At 37.7% G+C, this 17,786-nt stretch overlaps 1 protein-coding gene and 1 pseudogene across 7 annotated transcripts in view; one reads left to right on the forward strand and one right to left on the reverse strand.

Annotated features, from left to right (window-relative positions):
- ZFYVE1 (zinc finger FYVE-type containing 1) overlaps positions 1-17,786 on the reverse strand; it is a 92,757-nt gene that overhangs the window by 28,830 nt on the left and 46,141 nt on the right. The window contains exon 1 of one of the 7 annotated variants that reach the window (XM_077122942.1): positions 5,756-5,874. The exons of 3 other annotated variants lie outside the window; for them this stretch is intronic. Coding sequence is in view for 1 of the 4 variants with exons in the window: in XM_077122938.1 (XP_076979053.1) it covers positions 1,547-1,837 (291 nt within the window). In the remaining 3 variants the exon portion in view is untranslated. Of the gene's footprint in view, positions 1-914; positions 1,097-1,546; positions 2,083-2,228; positions 2,545-5,755; positions 5,875-17,786 lie in introns of those variants that run through there. 3 more of the 7 variants (XM_077122938.1, XM_077122940.1, XM_077122939.1) reach the window with 3 other exon arrangements.
- On the forward strand, positions 4,210-7,458 carry LOC143652650 (large ribosomal subunit protein eL21 pseudogene; annotated as a pseudogene).

Consider the following 17,786-nt stretch of genomic DNA (forward strand, 5'->3'; position numbering starts at 1 on the left):
GAACATGTCTGGAACATTTGATTGACACAAGACCTCACTGATATGAAACAATTAGAATGGATTCAGAAACTAGACTATAGGTTTCTAGTTTCTGGAGTCCGAGTGGGGTTAAGGAACGGTGAGTTAATATTTTTAAATTCTAAAGAGTTTCTACTTGGGGCAATGGAAAATTTTGGTAATGGATGGAAATGATGGTAGCACAGCACTGCAAACATAATTGATAGCACTGGATTATATATTTGAATATGATTAAAAGAAGAACTCTTAGGTTGTATGTATGTTACTAGACTATATATATATTTTTTTCTTATCCTGCCCAGTATGTGGTGCTTGTCTGACTGCAGGTCCCACCAGCATAAGATGATGCGGTACCTTTAACTTTGGCAGACTCACCCTGTTGGGGGCGTGGTGGAGACAGAGGAGAGATTGTAGACTGGTTTTAATGGCTTCAAATTACCAAGCCCTGGTTTCTGAATTCCTTGATGGAGGGATTCCACCTGAGTTGGGCTTCACCCCCCCTGGGGAAGGCACAGGCTCCAGACAAGCCCCCAAAAGAGCTCACTTCTGCCTATGTCTGGGACAGTTGCAGCCTGAAAAGTCCTGCTGCTGTATCCAGAGGCAGTCAAGCCTTTATAGATACACAGCCACAAAAACCTCTGCTTTCTTCTTTTTTTTTTCCCCCCTTTTTCTGTCAGTCCTGCCCCCTTGCCGCCGGGGCAAAAATGAGCAACCTCCGCTTTGATCAGGTTCACCTAAGCTGGGAGCCTATTTTTAGTAGTCAGAATTAGTTAATTAGTTCCACAATTGGTGTTTGATTGTGCCCAGTCTCTGCTGCTGGTAAAGTCCTTTCCTTTCCCCTCTGGAAAGCAGCCTGTGGGGGAGGGGCACTGGCTGCCGCAGCTTTGGGAACTCACGGTTAAGGGGTGCTCGCAGCTGGTCCAGCTGGTCCAGACTGGGGTACGCTGTGTGTCTGGTCACTGACGTGGCCCCAGGAGCTGTTCTGTACTGTTTCTGGTTATTTAGTAGGTCTATATATATTTTTTAATCCATAGAACTGTTCAACACAGTCAACCCTAAAGTAAACCATGGACTATATATTTAATGATAAAATTATAAAATTGTTTTATCATCAATTGTAAGAAATGTACCACATTAAGGCAAGATGTTAGTATATGGGAACTCTAGTATTTTACGCATGATTTTTCTGTAAAGCTACAACTTTTCTAATAAAAAAAGACAAAGAGGAAAAAAAGAAAGTAATAATAATCAGGGATAGAAACAAAGGAAAAAAATGGAAAATTTGCATAAATAAAACATAAGACCCACACCAAACTTTTTACAGCTTGTAGTTGGCAGTTTTGTGCCCTCAATGCCTCTATTTCTTTGTTTATAAAATGGATACTGGGCAGGCCACAGTGGCTCAGTGGCCAAATTCTCACCCACCATGCCAGAGACCCAGGTTCAAAAACCAATGCCTCCCCATGGAAAAAAAAAAAAAAAAAAGGACATGGCTAGAGGATCAAATGAGTAAGCCCATATAGGATACCTGGCACAAAGTTTTCCGCAGGACAAATAATGTTAAATTTAACATGAATTTAACAGCTGTGGATATATAAAATTCTAGCCCAATAACAGTGACAACAAAAGGTCCTTTCTGTTCTAAGCCCAAGTAGCCTGGTTTACTTCTCTGAAAGTTCTTCGGGGAAATGGGGGATGGGGGGTGGTGGGGATTTCTAAGTATTTCAAGGCTTGGCATGAAACAATCTGTGGCCAGATTTGTCATGGTACACATGCCCACGGAACTTCCATCATTCCCTGCTCTAGACAAATTAACCATTGGCTGATGTTGACCCAGCCAGCAGTAACCTCTATGACATCAGAAAGAGAAGAACTCCTAGACAAACTATCTTTATCACTTCAGATGCTGGTCACCCATCCTCTGAAAATGCACCTCACTTCCCTCATAAGTCATTATTGTGACCTGTGGCAGTAACAAGAACTGGCAGTAATGAATCAGATCTTGACAAGCTTCAGTAGGCCTTCAAGAAGCAAGAGTATGGAATATAATAGTAACTTAAAAAATAAAAACACCACCACCCAACTAATATCAGTGTGTTTTGGATACCAGGGAGAAATTGTCTTTCATCTATAACTTGATTTTTCTTTCCAAATATAGACCCTACTAACTGATCTATTCACTTTCCTTGTTCAAAAATTCTAAATCTCACATTATTCCAGAGTTTTTGGGCTCTCCTCCTCCTGAGGTCCCAAAGTTGGAAGAGAAAGGCAGGGAAGGGCTTCTCCTGAGAAAGCCTGGGAAAAAATTTGAGGCAAGTATGGAAAAGGTTGCCTGGAGACCAGGTGTTAGTTGAGCATTCGTTGCCTTAGCAACAGTATGGCTCCTTCTATTTTATCTATAAGGTTAGCCCCAGTGATCAAGGGCTAACAGTGAATTTTGTGGTTCGAAATGGGGTTACTAATGTAATCAATGATGCCTATCTTACAACAAAACATTCTAATATGATAAATATTTAATATATGCTTCCTGATAGTGATGGAATTAAGAATTTGTACAGAGACCAGAGGCTGAAAAAGGTATTATATAAAACTGACTTGAATTCAACTATAAAATAATTTTCCCAATTACAACTGTAAAGTTCAGACAACTACAGTTAGTCACTATTAAATATAGGGTTGGGTGTCTGCTTCCTTTAAAACATTTATAGGAAGGGTATGATCTGCTGGTAGGTTTCTGGGCTCTTGCTACCGTGGCTCCTGAGCAAAAGAGTGAGTGGTAAAGAAGTGGAGCTTAGATGGAAGCAGGTGGCTGAATGGCAGGAAAAGTGATCCTGTCAGCTGGATGAAGAGGGAAACCTGTCCCACATACACATACACTCTTCAAACTCTTCATTCCATCTCATTGATCATATATATAAATTCACATTTCCTGTTCAATAATGAACATGAAAACTAGAACTTGGCTCCTTTTGAATTCAATAAAACCCAACTGAATTCAATTAGCTGGAACCTCACTTCATAAATAATATATAGTTAATAACTTTTTAAAAATATATTAATGGGGTGGGCCATGGTGGCTCAGCAGGCAGAGTTCTCACTGCCATACTGGAGACCTGGGTTCAATTCCCGGTCCATGCCCATGCAAAATTAATAAATAAATAAAATATACTAATGGCATTAAAAAGAATGAGGTGCCTGTTCTGTACTAATATACCATGTTAACGAAGATGCATAAGTGAGAAAAAAAAAAGCAGTTGTAAAATACTATGAGTAGTAAAAAAAAATGACTGGTACGAACCATTTATAAAAGGAAAAAAGATTAAATTTAAATGATATACATCTACATATACATAGATGAAAATTTCTACATGCATATACAAGAAACTACTACCAATGTTTATTTGAATAGTGAGAAGAGGAGATGGGGAAGAGAAAATGACTTCATTTCTCTATCCTCACATTTATTTAGGAAGAAAAAATATATATATTATATACATATGCTTATATATACATTTATATAGCACTGAAAATTTCTAGAAGCATATAAAAGAATTAATAATGGCTATCTCTAAATGGTGAGGAGGGGAGTTGAGGGCAGGAAAGGGGACTTAACCTGTACCTTACACATTTCTGTCCTATTTGAATTCCTCATCATTAACAGGCATTGCTTTTATAATTTAAAAAATGACATCTTTTTTTAAATTAAAATAATCAGACACTAAAATACCACTCATGGCAATGCCCTATCATACAGGCATACATGTCAGAAACCTTTAAAAATGCTCATATCCTTTGATCTTAGATGTGAAATAACCCAATGAAAAGGAATACAGCAGAGAAACACAAACATAGGATGAGCCCTGGATAACAAATTCCTGCTGCATATGCAAAGAGCATGGTACCAACAATGGCAGCATGTGGGTACCAGCAAGCAAATGCCACTTTGCTTGTGGCCCATAGAGAAGCAGATGCATGGGCAGGACTCTCATCATCTATTAAATAGACAAGACAAGGTGGTCTCTGTCCTCAACATGCTTAAATCTGGGAGAGGCAACAAGCAAATAGGTGAATGTTGCAGTAAACTGTATACAATCTGGAAGTCGGGAACCTGGGTTCCAGTCCTGCTCTGTTGTTTTGGGGCCTTGAAGTTCAGCACTAAGATTCCAGAGCTTCAGTCTTCTCTTCTGTAAAATGAGACTGCTCACAGCCCTCAATTTCGGTGAGTCCCTGATTCTCAGACTACTCAAAATCAAAGTTTCTTCTCAGTATGCACACCCTATGCAATTGAGGGTCACATAAACACTAACATTCAAAATTAGCTCCCTAGAGTGGAAGCAAAGATGCCGAGACCCTATTTTAGTTTGCTAAGGCTGCCAGAATGCCATACACCAGAGATAGAATGGCTTTTTTTTTTGCTGGAAAAAATCATCTTTATTTTTTTTTCTACTTATTCTTTCTTTTTATCATCACAATTGACTTTTCCCCCCTTTTTTGTGAAAAATAACATGTATACAAAAAAAAGCAATATATTTCAAAGCGCATTGCAACAATTAGGTGTAGAAAGATTTCAGAGTTTGGTATGGTTTACAATTTCACACTCTTAGCTTTTTACTTCTAGCTGTTCTAAGATACTAGAGATTAAAAAAATATCAATATAATGATTCAGCAATATTACTCATTTATTAAAACCTACTTTCTCTGTATAATTCTACCATCACCTCCGATCTTTCTTCTACTCTTTAGGGATATGTGGGCTATGCCCATTCTAATTTTTTCATGTTGGAACGGACTCTTGATAACACAGGATAAGGGGATGGAATTAGTTGAAATATAAAGCAAAGAAAGAAAAAAACAATAATTTTCAAAGCAGTCTTCACAAGTAGTTACAGGACAGATCCCAGAGTTTGTCATGGGCTACCATACATACCATCCTCTCAGATTTTTCCTTCTAGCTGCTCCAGAACACTGGATGCTAGAAGGAATAAATATTTTCATACCATCACAATCGACATTTTTTTTTCTTTCTTTGTGAAAAAAATAACATATATATAAAAAAAGCAATAAATTTCAAAGCACAGTGGACAATTAGTTGTAGAACAGATTTCAGAGTTTGATATGGGTTAGAATTATGGGTTACAATTCTACAATTTTGGGGTTTTACTTCTAGCTGCTCTAAGATACTGGAGACTAAAAGAAATACCAATATTATGATTCAGCAATCATACTCATTTGTCAAACCCTACCTTCTCTGTATAACTCCACTATCACCTTTGATCTTTTTTCCCACTCTTTAGTGGTATATGGGCTATAGGTAAGAACACAGAAAAGTCCAAGTGTTTGTGCTTTCCATAGGATGTAAGGCCTATAAAGGGGAATTTGGCCAAGGGTATCCTGTAGCAAGGAGACACTCCCTTGTCTTCTTACTCCCCCGAATTCCCCAGCATCGTTCCCTTCTTTACCTCCTTCCCTTCTGCCTTACAGTACAAGGTGTCCTTCCTCACCACGGCCAGTCTTGCTCTCTGGATCTCCATACCCCAAATCATGTCCTACCAGTTGCAGGACTGTCAGCCCCTTCAGACTCTCCTATCAGGGCGAGGGGTTGTGCTGGGCCCTTCTCTCCAACCTACTTTCTCTCATTTGCCCTCCTCACTTAATCTGCTGCATCTTCCTCCCCAGCACTACCAAGACCACCCCACCCCCATATGACACTGAAGTCACTACCAAAACCATTGTATACCTTCTGTCCTATCTTGCTCCATCTTTAGGACCTGATATTTGCCTTGACTCTTCTCTCCATGAACTTTTCTCCTTTCCCCCCTACCAGCCGGCAGCCCCTTCTCTCCCTCCGTACTCTCCTTCTCTGGTTTTCCTTAGCCTGGTCCCCAGCATCCACTTCTCTCTCCAGCCCCGAGCCCCATACTACAATGAACATGACTGGCACATCACAAAACAAACTCTGCATTCCCCAACCTGCCACAGCACCATAGGTGGCACCACCTATTCACCTGCGTTTCTTCCTCTCCCTGGTGCTCACCCTCCTCTCACTTCTCTAACTAAACCCCAGGTCTTATAGATTCAACCTCATAAATGATCTTGCTACCTGCACTCCTGCCTCCGGGCTGCCTCCCACTCCCACGGGAGCCTCACCCCTTCTCTGCCCAACTGCAGGGATCTCCTAGCTTGTCTCCCCATCTCTGCTCTTTCCCTCCCCCACCACCAGCCAGAACCACAATCATGCTATAGACCTATCATGCCCTTAAAAACCCCAAGGTCTTTACACATGTTTTCTGGGTTTGAATTTTTATATCCATGGCAACTATTCTACTCAGCTTCCTGACTTCACTCTAACTGCACAATTTCTGTGTAACCTGGAAAGGCCTATGCTAAAGCCAAAATGCCCAGTCACCATACATCTGTTCACGTGTTAATGTGAATTTGATCTGCTATAAAGGGGAATCTTCTTTTCTATAGCTATTTTCATCAGAACCCTTAATATCTTAAGTTGAGACATTGTGGCAAGAGTCATGTGTATGGGTGTCACCAGAGTCATGTGACTAGTCACCAAGAAGCAGAGGCGGCTTTAAGGCATGAATAGTTTTCATCTGCCGAAAGCCAAATGACACTGGGATAGTGCTTTCATGGTAGGTTTGGGAGAGAAACACTTCACAGGACATTTTGCGGGCCATTCAGGTCACCCCAAGTAGGGGTGGGTACAAACCTCCCAGATCCCAAGCTTGTGCATGACAATCTCTAGACAGGAGGCTATAGTTGATATTTTTTTCAACAAAACATAATACCACCCTTCTGCTTGAAATACCATCTTGCAGTAATTCACCAAAATGACGAACACCAAGGAAAGAGGAGAGACACCCACTATATGTTTTCTAGGCCTTTTAGAAAACATGGAGTTGTTTTTCTGGCCACATACATGCAAATCTACAAGAAAGGCAGTATCACAGACATTAAGGGAATGGGCACTGTTCAAAAAGGAATGCCCCACAAACGTTACCATGGCAAAACTGGAAGTCTATAATGTTACCCAGCATGCCATTGGTATTACTGTAAACAAACAAGCGAAGGGCAAGATTCTTGCCACAAGAATTAATGTGTGCACTGAGCATGTTAACCACTCTAAGAGCCAAAATAGCTTCCTGAAGCATGTAAAGGAAAATTATCAGGAAAAAAAAGGAAGCCAAAGAGAAAGATACCTGGTTTCAGATGAGGCACCAGCCTGCTCCACCTAGAGAAGCACACTTTGTGAGAACCAATGGAAAGGAGTCTGAGCTTCTGGAGCCTATTCCCTATGAATTCATGACATAAGAAGTGTAAAAAATAAAATACTTGTGGATTGTAAAACAAAACAAAACAAAACATACCTCACATTAGTCAGGCATTTAATTACATGATTAATCGTAATCATATTAGTTTTGTAGGTTTTTCTCCCCCTAGTTTGTCATTTAATTGGAGTTTTATAGTTTACAAGGCTAAATAAAATGCATAAACTTATAACTTGTTATATGTGTGTATGTACTGAAGTAATACTATTATGAATAATAAAAGTTCTCATCCCTGGGAAAAAAAAAGAGGGAGAGAGGAAAACATTACCAGACATACAAAAGCTGAGGGACTTCGTCACCACTAGATTGACCCTACAAGATTGGTTAGAGGAGTTTTGCAGGCTGAAATGAAAGAACAGTAGACAATGATCATGAAGAAATAAAGATCTCTGGTAAAGATAATGACTTGGGTAGATTAAAATCTAGTACACTTATATTTTTATTTGTAATTCTACTTTTTACTTTCTTTAAGACCTAAAAAGCAAATGCAGAAATCAATGGTTTTGCAATAAAGACTGAGATGATATAATTTAAGAATGCCTAGAGTGTACAATGATAGTGACTAAATGCATAAATTTAAAAATGTTTTTGCATGAGGAAAAACAAAGGAATTCAATATTGCAGGGTGTTGAAAATAGACAGTAATTCATATTTTAAAATTTAACTTATGTATGAAACTAAAGTAAAACATGTTTATTTGGTACAAAATTTATATTTTGACTAGTGCATTTCCTAATATAACCTATGTAGACAGCTTAATTGAACACCATAAGTACATGGAACTTTGAGTAGGACATGAGATTTTGTTGGTTTGTCCTGAGCAATGCCTCGATAAATCCCAGAGTGATTTGAATAGTGAATAAAAAGTATTTGCAAAGTCCCCTTGGGGGAAGGGTGAGAAAGGGGTAAAATTCAACTTTCCCATTTGGAGACCACCTGACATTCTCGTAAGCAGTGGGGAAAACCAAATCAATAGGCCAAGCCCTCAATCTTGGAGTTTGTTCCAATGAAACTTATATCCACAAAGGATAGACTAAACCTACTTAAAATAAGGCCTAAGAGTCACCCCCAGAGAACCTCTTTTGTTGGCTCAGATGTGGCCTATCTCTATCTCAGCCAACACAGCAAGCAAACTCTCTGTCCTTATTGAGAAAACCTTCTCGACCAAAAGGGGGAAGAGCAAAATGAGACAAAATAAAGTGTCAATGGCTAAGAGATTCCAGAGTCGAGAGGTTATTCTGAAGGTTATTCTTATGCATTATATAGATATCACCTTTTTATCTAAGGTGTAATGGACAGGCTGGAGGGAACTGCCTGAAGATGTAGAGCTGTGTTCCAGTAGCCATGTTTCTTTTTTTTTTTAAATTTATTTATTAATTAAAGAAATTAACAAACCAAATAAAACATGAACATATATAATCAGTAATTCACAATATCATCACTTAGTTGCATATTCATCATTTCTTAGAACATTTGCATTAATTCAGAAAAAGAAATAAAAAGACAATAGAAAAAGAAATAAAATGAACACAGAAAAGAAAAAAAAGATTATACCTACCATATCCCTTACCCCTCGCTTTCATTGATCACTAGCATTTCAAATTAAATTTATTTTAGCATTTGTTCCCCCTATTATTTATTTTTATTCCATATGTTCCAGTAGCCATGTTTCTTGAAGATGATTGTATAATGATAAAGCTTTCACGATGTGACTGTGTGACTGTGAAAACCTTGTGTCTGATGCTCCTTTTATCTATAGTATGGACAGATGAGTAAAACTTATGGATTAAAAATAAACAAAAAATAGGGAGAACAAATGTTAAAATAAATTTAGTAGATTGATTATATTTTGACTAGTGCATCTCCTAATACAACTTATGTAGATAGTTGGTTGAACAACATAAGTACATGAAACCTTGAGTAGGACATGAGATTTTCTTGGTTTATCCAGAGTGATGCCCTGATGAATCCCAGAGTGATTTGATTAGTGAGTGGAAAAGTATTTGCAAAGTCCCCTTCGGGGAATGGTGAGAAAGGGGGAAAATTCAACCTCCTCAAGTTGAATTCTTGATATTCTCACAAGCAGAGCGGACAACCAAAGCTATAGGCTGAGCCCCCAGTCTTGGGGTTTGTTCATATGAAACTTAACCCCACAAAGGATAGGTTAAGCCTACTTAAAATTAGGCTTAAGAGTCACCCCCAAGAGAATCTCTTTTGTTACTCAGATGTGGCCTCTCTCTCCAGCCAACACAACAAGCAGACTCACCACCCTCCCCCTGTCTACGTGGGACATGACTCCCAGGGGTGTGGACCTTCCTGGCAACGTGGGACAGAGATCCTAGAATGAGCTGAGATCCAGCATCAAGGAATTGAGAAAACCTTCTCGACCAACAGGGGGAAGAGTGAAATGAGACAAAGTGTCAATGGCTGAGAGATTCCAAACAGAGTCGAGAGGTTATCCTGGAGGTTATTCTTACGCATTAAGTAGATATCACCTTGTTATCCAAGATGTAATGGAGAGGCTGGAGGGAACTGCCTGAAAATGTAGAGCTGTGTTCCACTAGCCATGTTTCTAGATGATGATTGTATAATAATATAGCTTTCACAACATGACTGTGTGATTGTGAAAACCTTGTGTCTGATGCTCCTTTTATCTACCTTGTCAACAGATGAGTAGAACATATGGAATAAAAATAAATAATAGGGGGAACAAATGTTAAAATAAATTTAGTTTGAAATGCTAGTGATCAATGAAAGGGAGGGGTAAGGGGTATGGTATGTATAATTTTTTTTCTCTGTTTTCGTTTTATTTTTCTGTTGTCTTTTTATTTCTTTTTCTGAATTGATGCAAATGTTCTGAGAAATGATAATGATGAATATGCAACTATGTGATGATACTGTGAATTACTGATTATATATGTAGAACGGAATGAGCATATCTTAAGAATGTTTGCATCTCTTTCTTGTAATATTTTTTTAAGTTAATAAAAAAATAGAAATGAGTTAATATGTGTTCATAGATATGTCTATAGTTTCACTCTAAGTTCAATTTTAAATTCATGAAATATCACCAACTCTGTAAATTTGTGCTTCAATTATTTACTATGATTTGGACAAATAAGAGTTTTTCAATAAATTCATCATATACTAAAAAAAAAATTAGTAGGTTGAAATGCTAGTGATCAATGAAAGGGAGTGGTAAGGGGTATAGGAAAAAAACAGGGGAAACAAAGGCTAAAATATATTGGGTAGATGGAAATACTAGCAGTCAATGGGGGGGGTAAGAGATATGGTATGTATGAGTTTTTTCTTTTTTCTCTATTTCTTTTTCTGAACTGACGCAAATGTTCTAAGAAATGATCATGGTGATGAAGATAAAACTATGTGGCAATATCGTGAGTTACTGATTATATAGCAAGAATGGAATGATCATATGGTTAAGAATGTTCGTGTTTATATGTTATGTTGAAAAAAAATAATAAGAAGAATAAAGGAAGAGTTAAAAACAAAAGAAAAACAAAAGAAAAAGCAAACAAAATTTTTTCAAGGATTTGGAGAAATTGCAAAACCCCGCAATTCCTTGGGGAGAGCCCAAGTCACATGCTTAAACAGATTACTCCCTGACAGGGACAGAAGTAGCAGGTTCCACATCTCAGAACAGCATACTCCCCCACTCCCCTCCCCATCTCAGAGAAAATATCAGGTAAACACTGGGGACACCTGTTAACAAGAATCACCCCCTTAAGAGTCACCCCCAAGAGAATCTCTTTTGTTACCAAACTCATTTTAATCACAGGAAGCTTCAGGAATCATATCACTTCACAAGGACACAGTGTAACTATTTTTCTCAAACATGCCTAATAAACTGGCCTGGGATAGCAGATCTAAGACAGACTCCTGAGTGTAAAATTCCCAAGCATTAATTATTTCTTACAGCACTCAGTTTCCCTGTTATTTAAACAAACTAAGTTAGCTTTGAGAAGAGCTAAGGAATTGCTAAAATCCAACCACTGGCCCATTTGCCTCATAATTAATTTCAAACAGAATTACAATCCTTCAACATTACATAGTATGGTTTGAGTCTCTTTTGAGAATGTTTCATTATTCAGTAATGTTAATTACTTCTTTTTTACTATTACAAGGACATTAACCAATACATGTAAGCACATAACTTTAACCTCAAATACTAATGAGAAATATGAAATCATCAAATAGTATTTCATGTTTTATTCAAATATTATTCTTTCTCATAGTTTTTTCTTAATATTATTAAAAATAGTTAAGAGTTATTGAACTTTACTTATTGTACTTTACTTGATTATGTTCTCATTTAATCCCCCCTAATCTCACTAGGAAGATTCTAGAATTACCCCTATTTTACAGAAGAGGAGTGAGGTTTGAAAAGGCAGTATTGTAAGGACAAGGATTTTTGTCTACACCATTACTCCTATAATCCCAGCACCTCAAACTCTTACTTGTACATTGAGGTACTCATTTATTTTTTTAATGAATGAACAAACGAACAAACAAATTTTCCTAAATCAAGGGAGCTGGTTAAGTGGCAGAGCTGGAATTCCAGAGTTCAAGCTTTTAACCACTATGCAAAAAACCCAAACCTTTTATTGTAACTTTTCAGCTTGATATAACTTTAAACTTACCGAAAACTTGCAAAAATAGTACAAAAAAAAAAAAAGTACAAAGAATTCCCATACATTATTTACCCAGTATGCTGGTTTGAAACTATTGTGTACCCCAGAAAAACCATGTTCTTTCAACCCTGAGTCAGTATTGCTGGGTGGGATCTTTTGATTAGGTGGTTTCCATGGAGATGAGTCTCCACCCATTCAAGGTAGGGGTGCTGACTAGAGACCTTTAAGAGGGAACCATTTTGGAAAAAGCTTCAGAGCCCACAAAGCCAGAGGCCTGTGGAGATGTATAAAGAAAACGCCCTGGAGAAGCCTCTTGAAGAAGCCTATAGAGAAAGCAAGCAGACAAGCATGCAAATGTCATCTGTCCTTTCTTTGGACTTAAGGTATCCTTCTCCGGATCTTTCTATGGCCTTAGAACTGTAAACTTGCAACTTCATAATTTCCCTTCGTAAATTCCCTTTTTAAAAGCCATTCCATTTCTGTCTTTAGCAAATCAAATCACCCAGATTCACTAATTCTTACATTTTGCCCCACTGCAAACCTCTTAAATTCAATGGATTTAAGCAAATTAGCATATATTTGAAGGCTGTCCCTACATAAGAGTCTGCCTAGTTTCATGCCAAACCCCCTTCTCTTATCCCTTCCTTCCCATCCTTCCCAGTCCAACATCTCTAGCCCCTACCCCACTGAGCACTCTCATCCCTTGCCCCCATTTTACTGTCTCTATTCCTCAACACCCCCCCCATCCATCCCCCAAGATGCCCATTTACTGCCCCACAGGCCCTGCTCCAATCCCCCTGGGCTGTCCTCAGCCTTCAGAATCTGAAGCACAGCAAAACAAAGGGGTACATAGGCAAACAGCAAAAAGGAAGCAATATTCTCAGGGGATCAATCGCATGAATTCATTATGAAGAATAGTAAATTAAAGAAGTTCATATTGAAGATAAGATATTATGTAAAGGAGAAAAGCAACTAAAGAAACAGAAACAATACGAAACAGCTCCCGGAGCCACGACAGAGACCAAAAAGACAGCGTACCCCATTCTGGAACGGCTGAGCGGGCAGGGAGAATCCGCTGCGGTGAGATATCCAAGGGGCGCGCGTTTTCCCGGCCGGGGCGGCTGGCGACTGGGGTCCCCTCCACGCACGTGGCTCCCCGGTCTGAGTGGGAACGTTGGATAGTGGGGCCCTCCCGCCATGCTTGGCTTCTCGGGCCAGCTGGGCAATTTGGACCGGCAGTCCCCCAAGCCACGGCGGCCGGCGACCCACCCCCTCCACACGCGGTTTCCCGGGCTGACTGCAAGATTCGGACTGGCCAGTTAAAGGAGCCACAGCATCTTTTACTGGTGAGCCCCGCAGACAGACGAGCGCCACGAGTGCCACCTACTGGGCAGGAAAAGAAAAACAACCCAGAGATTTCACAGAAAAACCTTTCAACCAGCCGGGTCCCACACCCAGGGAAATCTGATCAAATGCCCAGACACCAGCAGAAAATAATGGATGAGGCTCGGAAAATTAAAGATATGGCCCAGTCAAAGGAACAAACCAATAGTTCAAATGACATACAGGAGCTGAGACAACTAATGCTGAATATACGAACAGAAATGGAAAACTTCTTCAAAAACCAAATCAATAAATTGAGGGAGGACATGAAGAAGACATGGGCTGAACAAAAAGAAGAAATAGAAAATCTGAAAAATCAAATCACAGAACTTGTGGGAGTGAAGGACAAAGAAGAAAAAATGGAAAAAACAATGGATACCTACAATGGTAGATCTAAAGAGACAGAAGCTACAATTAGTGAACTGGAGGACGGAACATCTGAATTCCAAAAAGAAACAGAAACTATAGGGAAAAGAATGGAAAAACTTGAGCAGGGGATCAGGGAACTGAATGACAATATGAAGCGCACAAATATATGTGTTGTGGGTGTCCCAGAAGGAGAAGAGAAGGGAAAAGGAGGAGAAAAACTAATGGAAGAAATTATCACTGAAAATTTCCCAACTCTTATGAAAGACCTAAATTTACAGATCCAAGAAGTGCAGCGCACCCCAAAGAGAATAGACCCAAATAGGTGTTCTCCAAGACACTTACTAGTTAGAATGTCAGAGGTCAAAGAGAAAGAGAGGATCTTGAAAGCAGCAAGAGAAAAACAATCCGTCACATACAAGGGAAACCCAATAAGACTATGTGTAGATTTCTCAGCAGAAACCATGGAAGCTAGAAGACAGTGGGATGATATATTTAAATTACTAAAAGAGAAAAACTTCCAACCAAGGCTTCTATATCCAGCAAAATTGTCCTTCAAAAATGAAGGAGAAATTAAAACATTTATAGACAAAAAGTCACTGAGAGAATTTGTGACCAAGAGACCAGCTCTGCAAGAAATACTAAAGGGAGCACTAGAGTCAGATACGAAAAGACAGAAGAGAGAGGTATGGAGTAAAGTGTAGAAAGAAGGAAAATCAGATATGATATATATAATACAGAAGCCAAAATGGTAGAGGAAAATATTATCCAAACAGTAATAACACTAAAAGGTAATGGACTGAATTTCCCAATCAAAAGACATAGAATGGCAGAATGGATTACGACCCAGCAATACCACTACTAGGTATCTACTCAAAGGACTTAAGGGCAAAGACACAGATGGACATTTGCACACCAGTGTTTATAGCAGCATTATCTACAATTGCAAAGAGATGGAAACAGCCAAAGTGTCCATCAACAGACGAGTGGCTAAACAAACTGTGGCGTATACCTATGATGGAATATTATGCAGCTTTAAGACAGACTAAACTTATGAAGCATGTAATAACATGGATGGACCTAGAGAACATTATGCTGAGTGAGTCTAGCCAAAAACTAAAGGACAAATACTGTATGGTCCCACTGATGTGAACCGACATTTGAGAATCAGCTTGGAATATATCATTGGTAACAGAGACCAGCAGGAGTTAGAAACAGGGTAAGATAATGGGTAATTGGAGCTGAAGGGATACAGACTGCGCAACAGGACTAGATACAAAAACTCAAAAATGGACAGCACAATAATACCTAAGTGTAATGTAACTATGTTGGAACACTGAATGAAGCTGCACCTGAAATATGGTTTTTTGTTTGTTTGTTTGTTTGTTTGTATCTTCTGTTTTTGTTTTTTTCTTTTTCCTTTTTATATATATATATATTTTATTAGTATTATTATTTTAATTCTCTTCTCTATATTAACATTCTATATCTTTTTCTGCTGTTTTGCTAGTTCTTTTCCTAAATCGATGCAAATGTACTAAGAAATGATGATCATACATCTATGTGATGATACTAAGAATTACTGAGTGCATGTGTAGAATGGAATGATTTCTAAATGTTGTGTTAATTTCTTTTCTTTTTTTTGATTAATTAAAAAAAATTTTAAAAATTGGATAAAAAAATAAAAGCACATAGTAGATTCAGGAAAAAAAATAAATAAATAATAGAGGAAAAAAATGTTAAAATAAATTCAGTTTGAAATACTAGCGATCAATGAAAGGGAGGGATAAGGAATATGGTATGTAAAAATTTTTTTTCTTTTTCTGTTTTTGTTTTATTTTTCTGTTGCCTTTTTATTTCTTTTTCTGAATTGATGCAAATGTTCTCAGAAATTATCATGATGATGAATATGCAGCTATGTGATGATATTGTGAATTACTGATTATATATGTAGAATGGAATGAGCATATATTACGGATGTTTGTGTTTCTTTCTTGTAATTTCTTTTTAATTAATAAAAAATTATTAAAAAAAAAAAGATATTATGTAAAGGAAATTCTTTGAAATACTAAAAATTGGCAAACTAGCTAAAAGATAACCAAAAAATGCAAAAATGCTTAAACAGAATTATATATTCAACTATGTGAAATGTTGGAGATGTGATAGAGGCTCACTCTATTTATACAGTCATCCCCTTTTGAGATAATAATACTACTTCAAGGAACTATTACCTAGGAAAATAATTCTAAATATGGAAAGCTTTTATATGTAGTTTAAAAACTGTATGTATTCATAACAGGGAAAATTTATAAACAATCTTTGGTCCAACAATTATTATTTTGGTACATTTAGACAATGAAATATTTTGCAGCTATAAGAAGTATTTGTAAAGACCCTTAATAATAGAGAAAAGTATTTAATGATGTTACAAGGGAAAACCATTATAAATTTACATCTAAAATATGATAAGATATATGTCTTTTATTAATGCACAGAACACATACCCTAAGGATATATATTAAATGTCAACAGTTGTTATCCCTAGGTGAAAAGATTAAAGATGGTCTTTGTTTTCATCATTATATTCTACTGCAGTATGCACATTTCCTAACATTTTGCATGCATTCCTTATGTAACCAAGAAGGATATGAATTTAGATAAATGTAATATAAACTGATCATTGAAAAAACTGCCCTAAAATTAGAATTCTTATTAAATTTCATTTAGGAAAACTTCTTTTCCCAGCTTTACTGGGCCCAAAGGACACTTGAACTAATTCATGTGTGACAATACATAAAAATTGTATTGAGACTACCACCAATACTAAAATGGCAATTTTCAATAATGAGTAACATCCTAGATTATACTTTTTCAGTTTCCTATTCCATTTCCCTCACATTCCCTCTACCAGTGATTTCTCACTTGTTGATGGCTGTGATAGGGCCACTGTAGGCAGTAATACACAACACAGTGATCTCTACCTACCCAAGTACCTACAAAGCCTAACGAATTTTATCTGATGAAGAGGGGACAACAGATTAGTCCTTGAGGACCTCTCAACAGTATACACAGTACCCTGTAACAGAAGGACTAGCAGATCACCCAGTTGGCAGCTCTCTGTATTACAAAGAAGCAGAGCACCATGCACCAGGACCAGCTACAGGGAAAACAGTATCTGCCGAACAGCAAGCGGCTTTATAACAGTATGTCACTTTATTACAGAAACAATATATTGATATTCCTGCTGGGATATACAAGAAAAACAATTTACCTGATCTTAAGAGACAAAAGATTAGAGGCCAGTTTCCCAAAAGGTGGGCCTCACAGTCACAAGTACACAAGATGGATTTCAGATGGTACAAGACATGCATGTAGGTGATACACTGACAAGACATGCTGATATAACATCAAATTCCCCAGCAGAAATTATTCCCTTTTCAAAATTTCAGGTTCCGTCAAGGAGAAAAGCTCACTTAGGTAACAAATCTTTATCATTTCCCAAACACTTGATAATCTCCCTTCAAATAAAGAAAAAACAGGTCCCTGTCTCAGAAACTTCCATGAGAAACAGTCTCTTTTCTTTAATTTGTTGAAAGAATAAACTCTAGAATCAAATGGCCTAGGTTTATGCCTGCTATAACCCAGTATTTGAGAGTAACCAATTACTTCATCTCTGTGCCTGTTTCCTCATCTGAAAAATGAGCATTATAATAGTGATTATAATAGCGCTTAATTCATGGAGTTGATATGAAGATTAAATGACCTAATCCATACATAGTGCTCAGAACTTTCGTATATAATAAACACACAGTAGTTATTGTAGTTTTGTGTCTGTTTTGGTTTTGATAATTTGCTACCTGTAACACCAGTTTTCCATTTGTAAAATGATAAAAAAGTTTCCTTCTTAAATAAATTTAAGTTTAAAAAAAAAAAGGCACAAAGGCTATCCAGATGACTGAGCCTCAATACCAAGTTAACTCACCAGAGCTGTGTAACACCATCCAGAAATAACTGCTTTTTCCTATTCCCCCAA

This window comes from Tamandua tetradactyla, chromosome 12 (assembly GCF_023851605.1).
Source record: "Tamandua tetradactyla isolate mTamTet1 chromosome 12, mTamTet1.pri, whole genome shotgun sequence".
In the NCBI taxonomy this organism is placed as follows: Eukaryota; Metazoa; Chordata; class Mammalia; order Pilosa; family Myrmecophagidae; genus Tamandua; species Tamandua tetradactyla.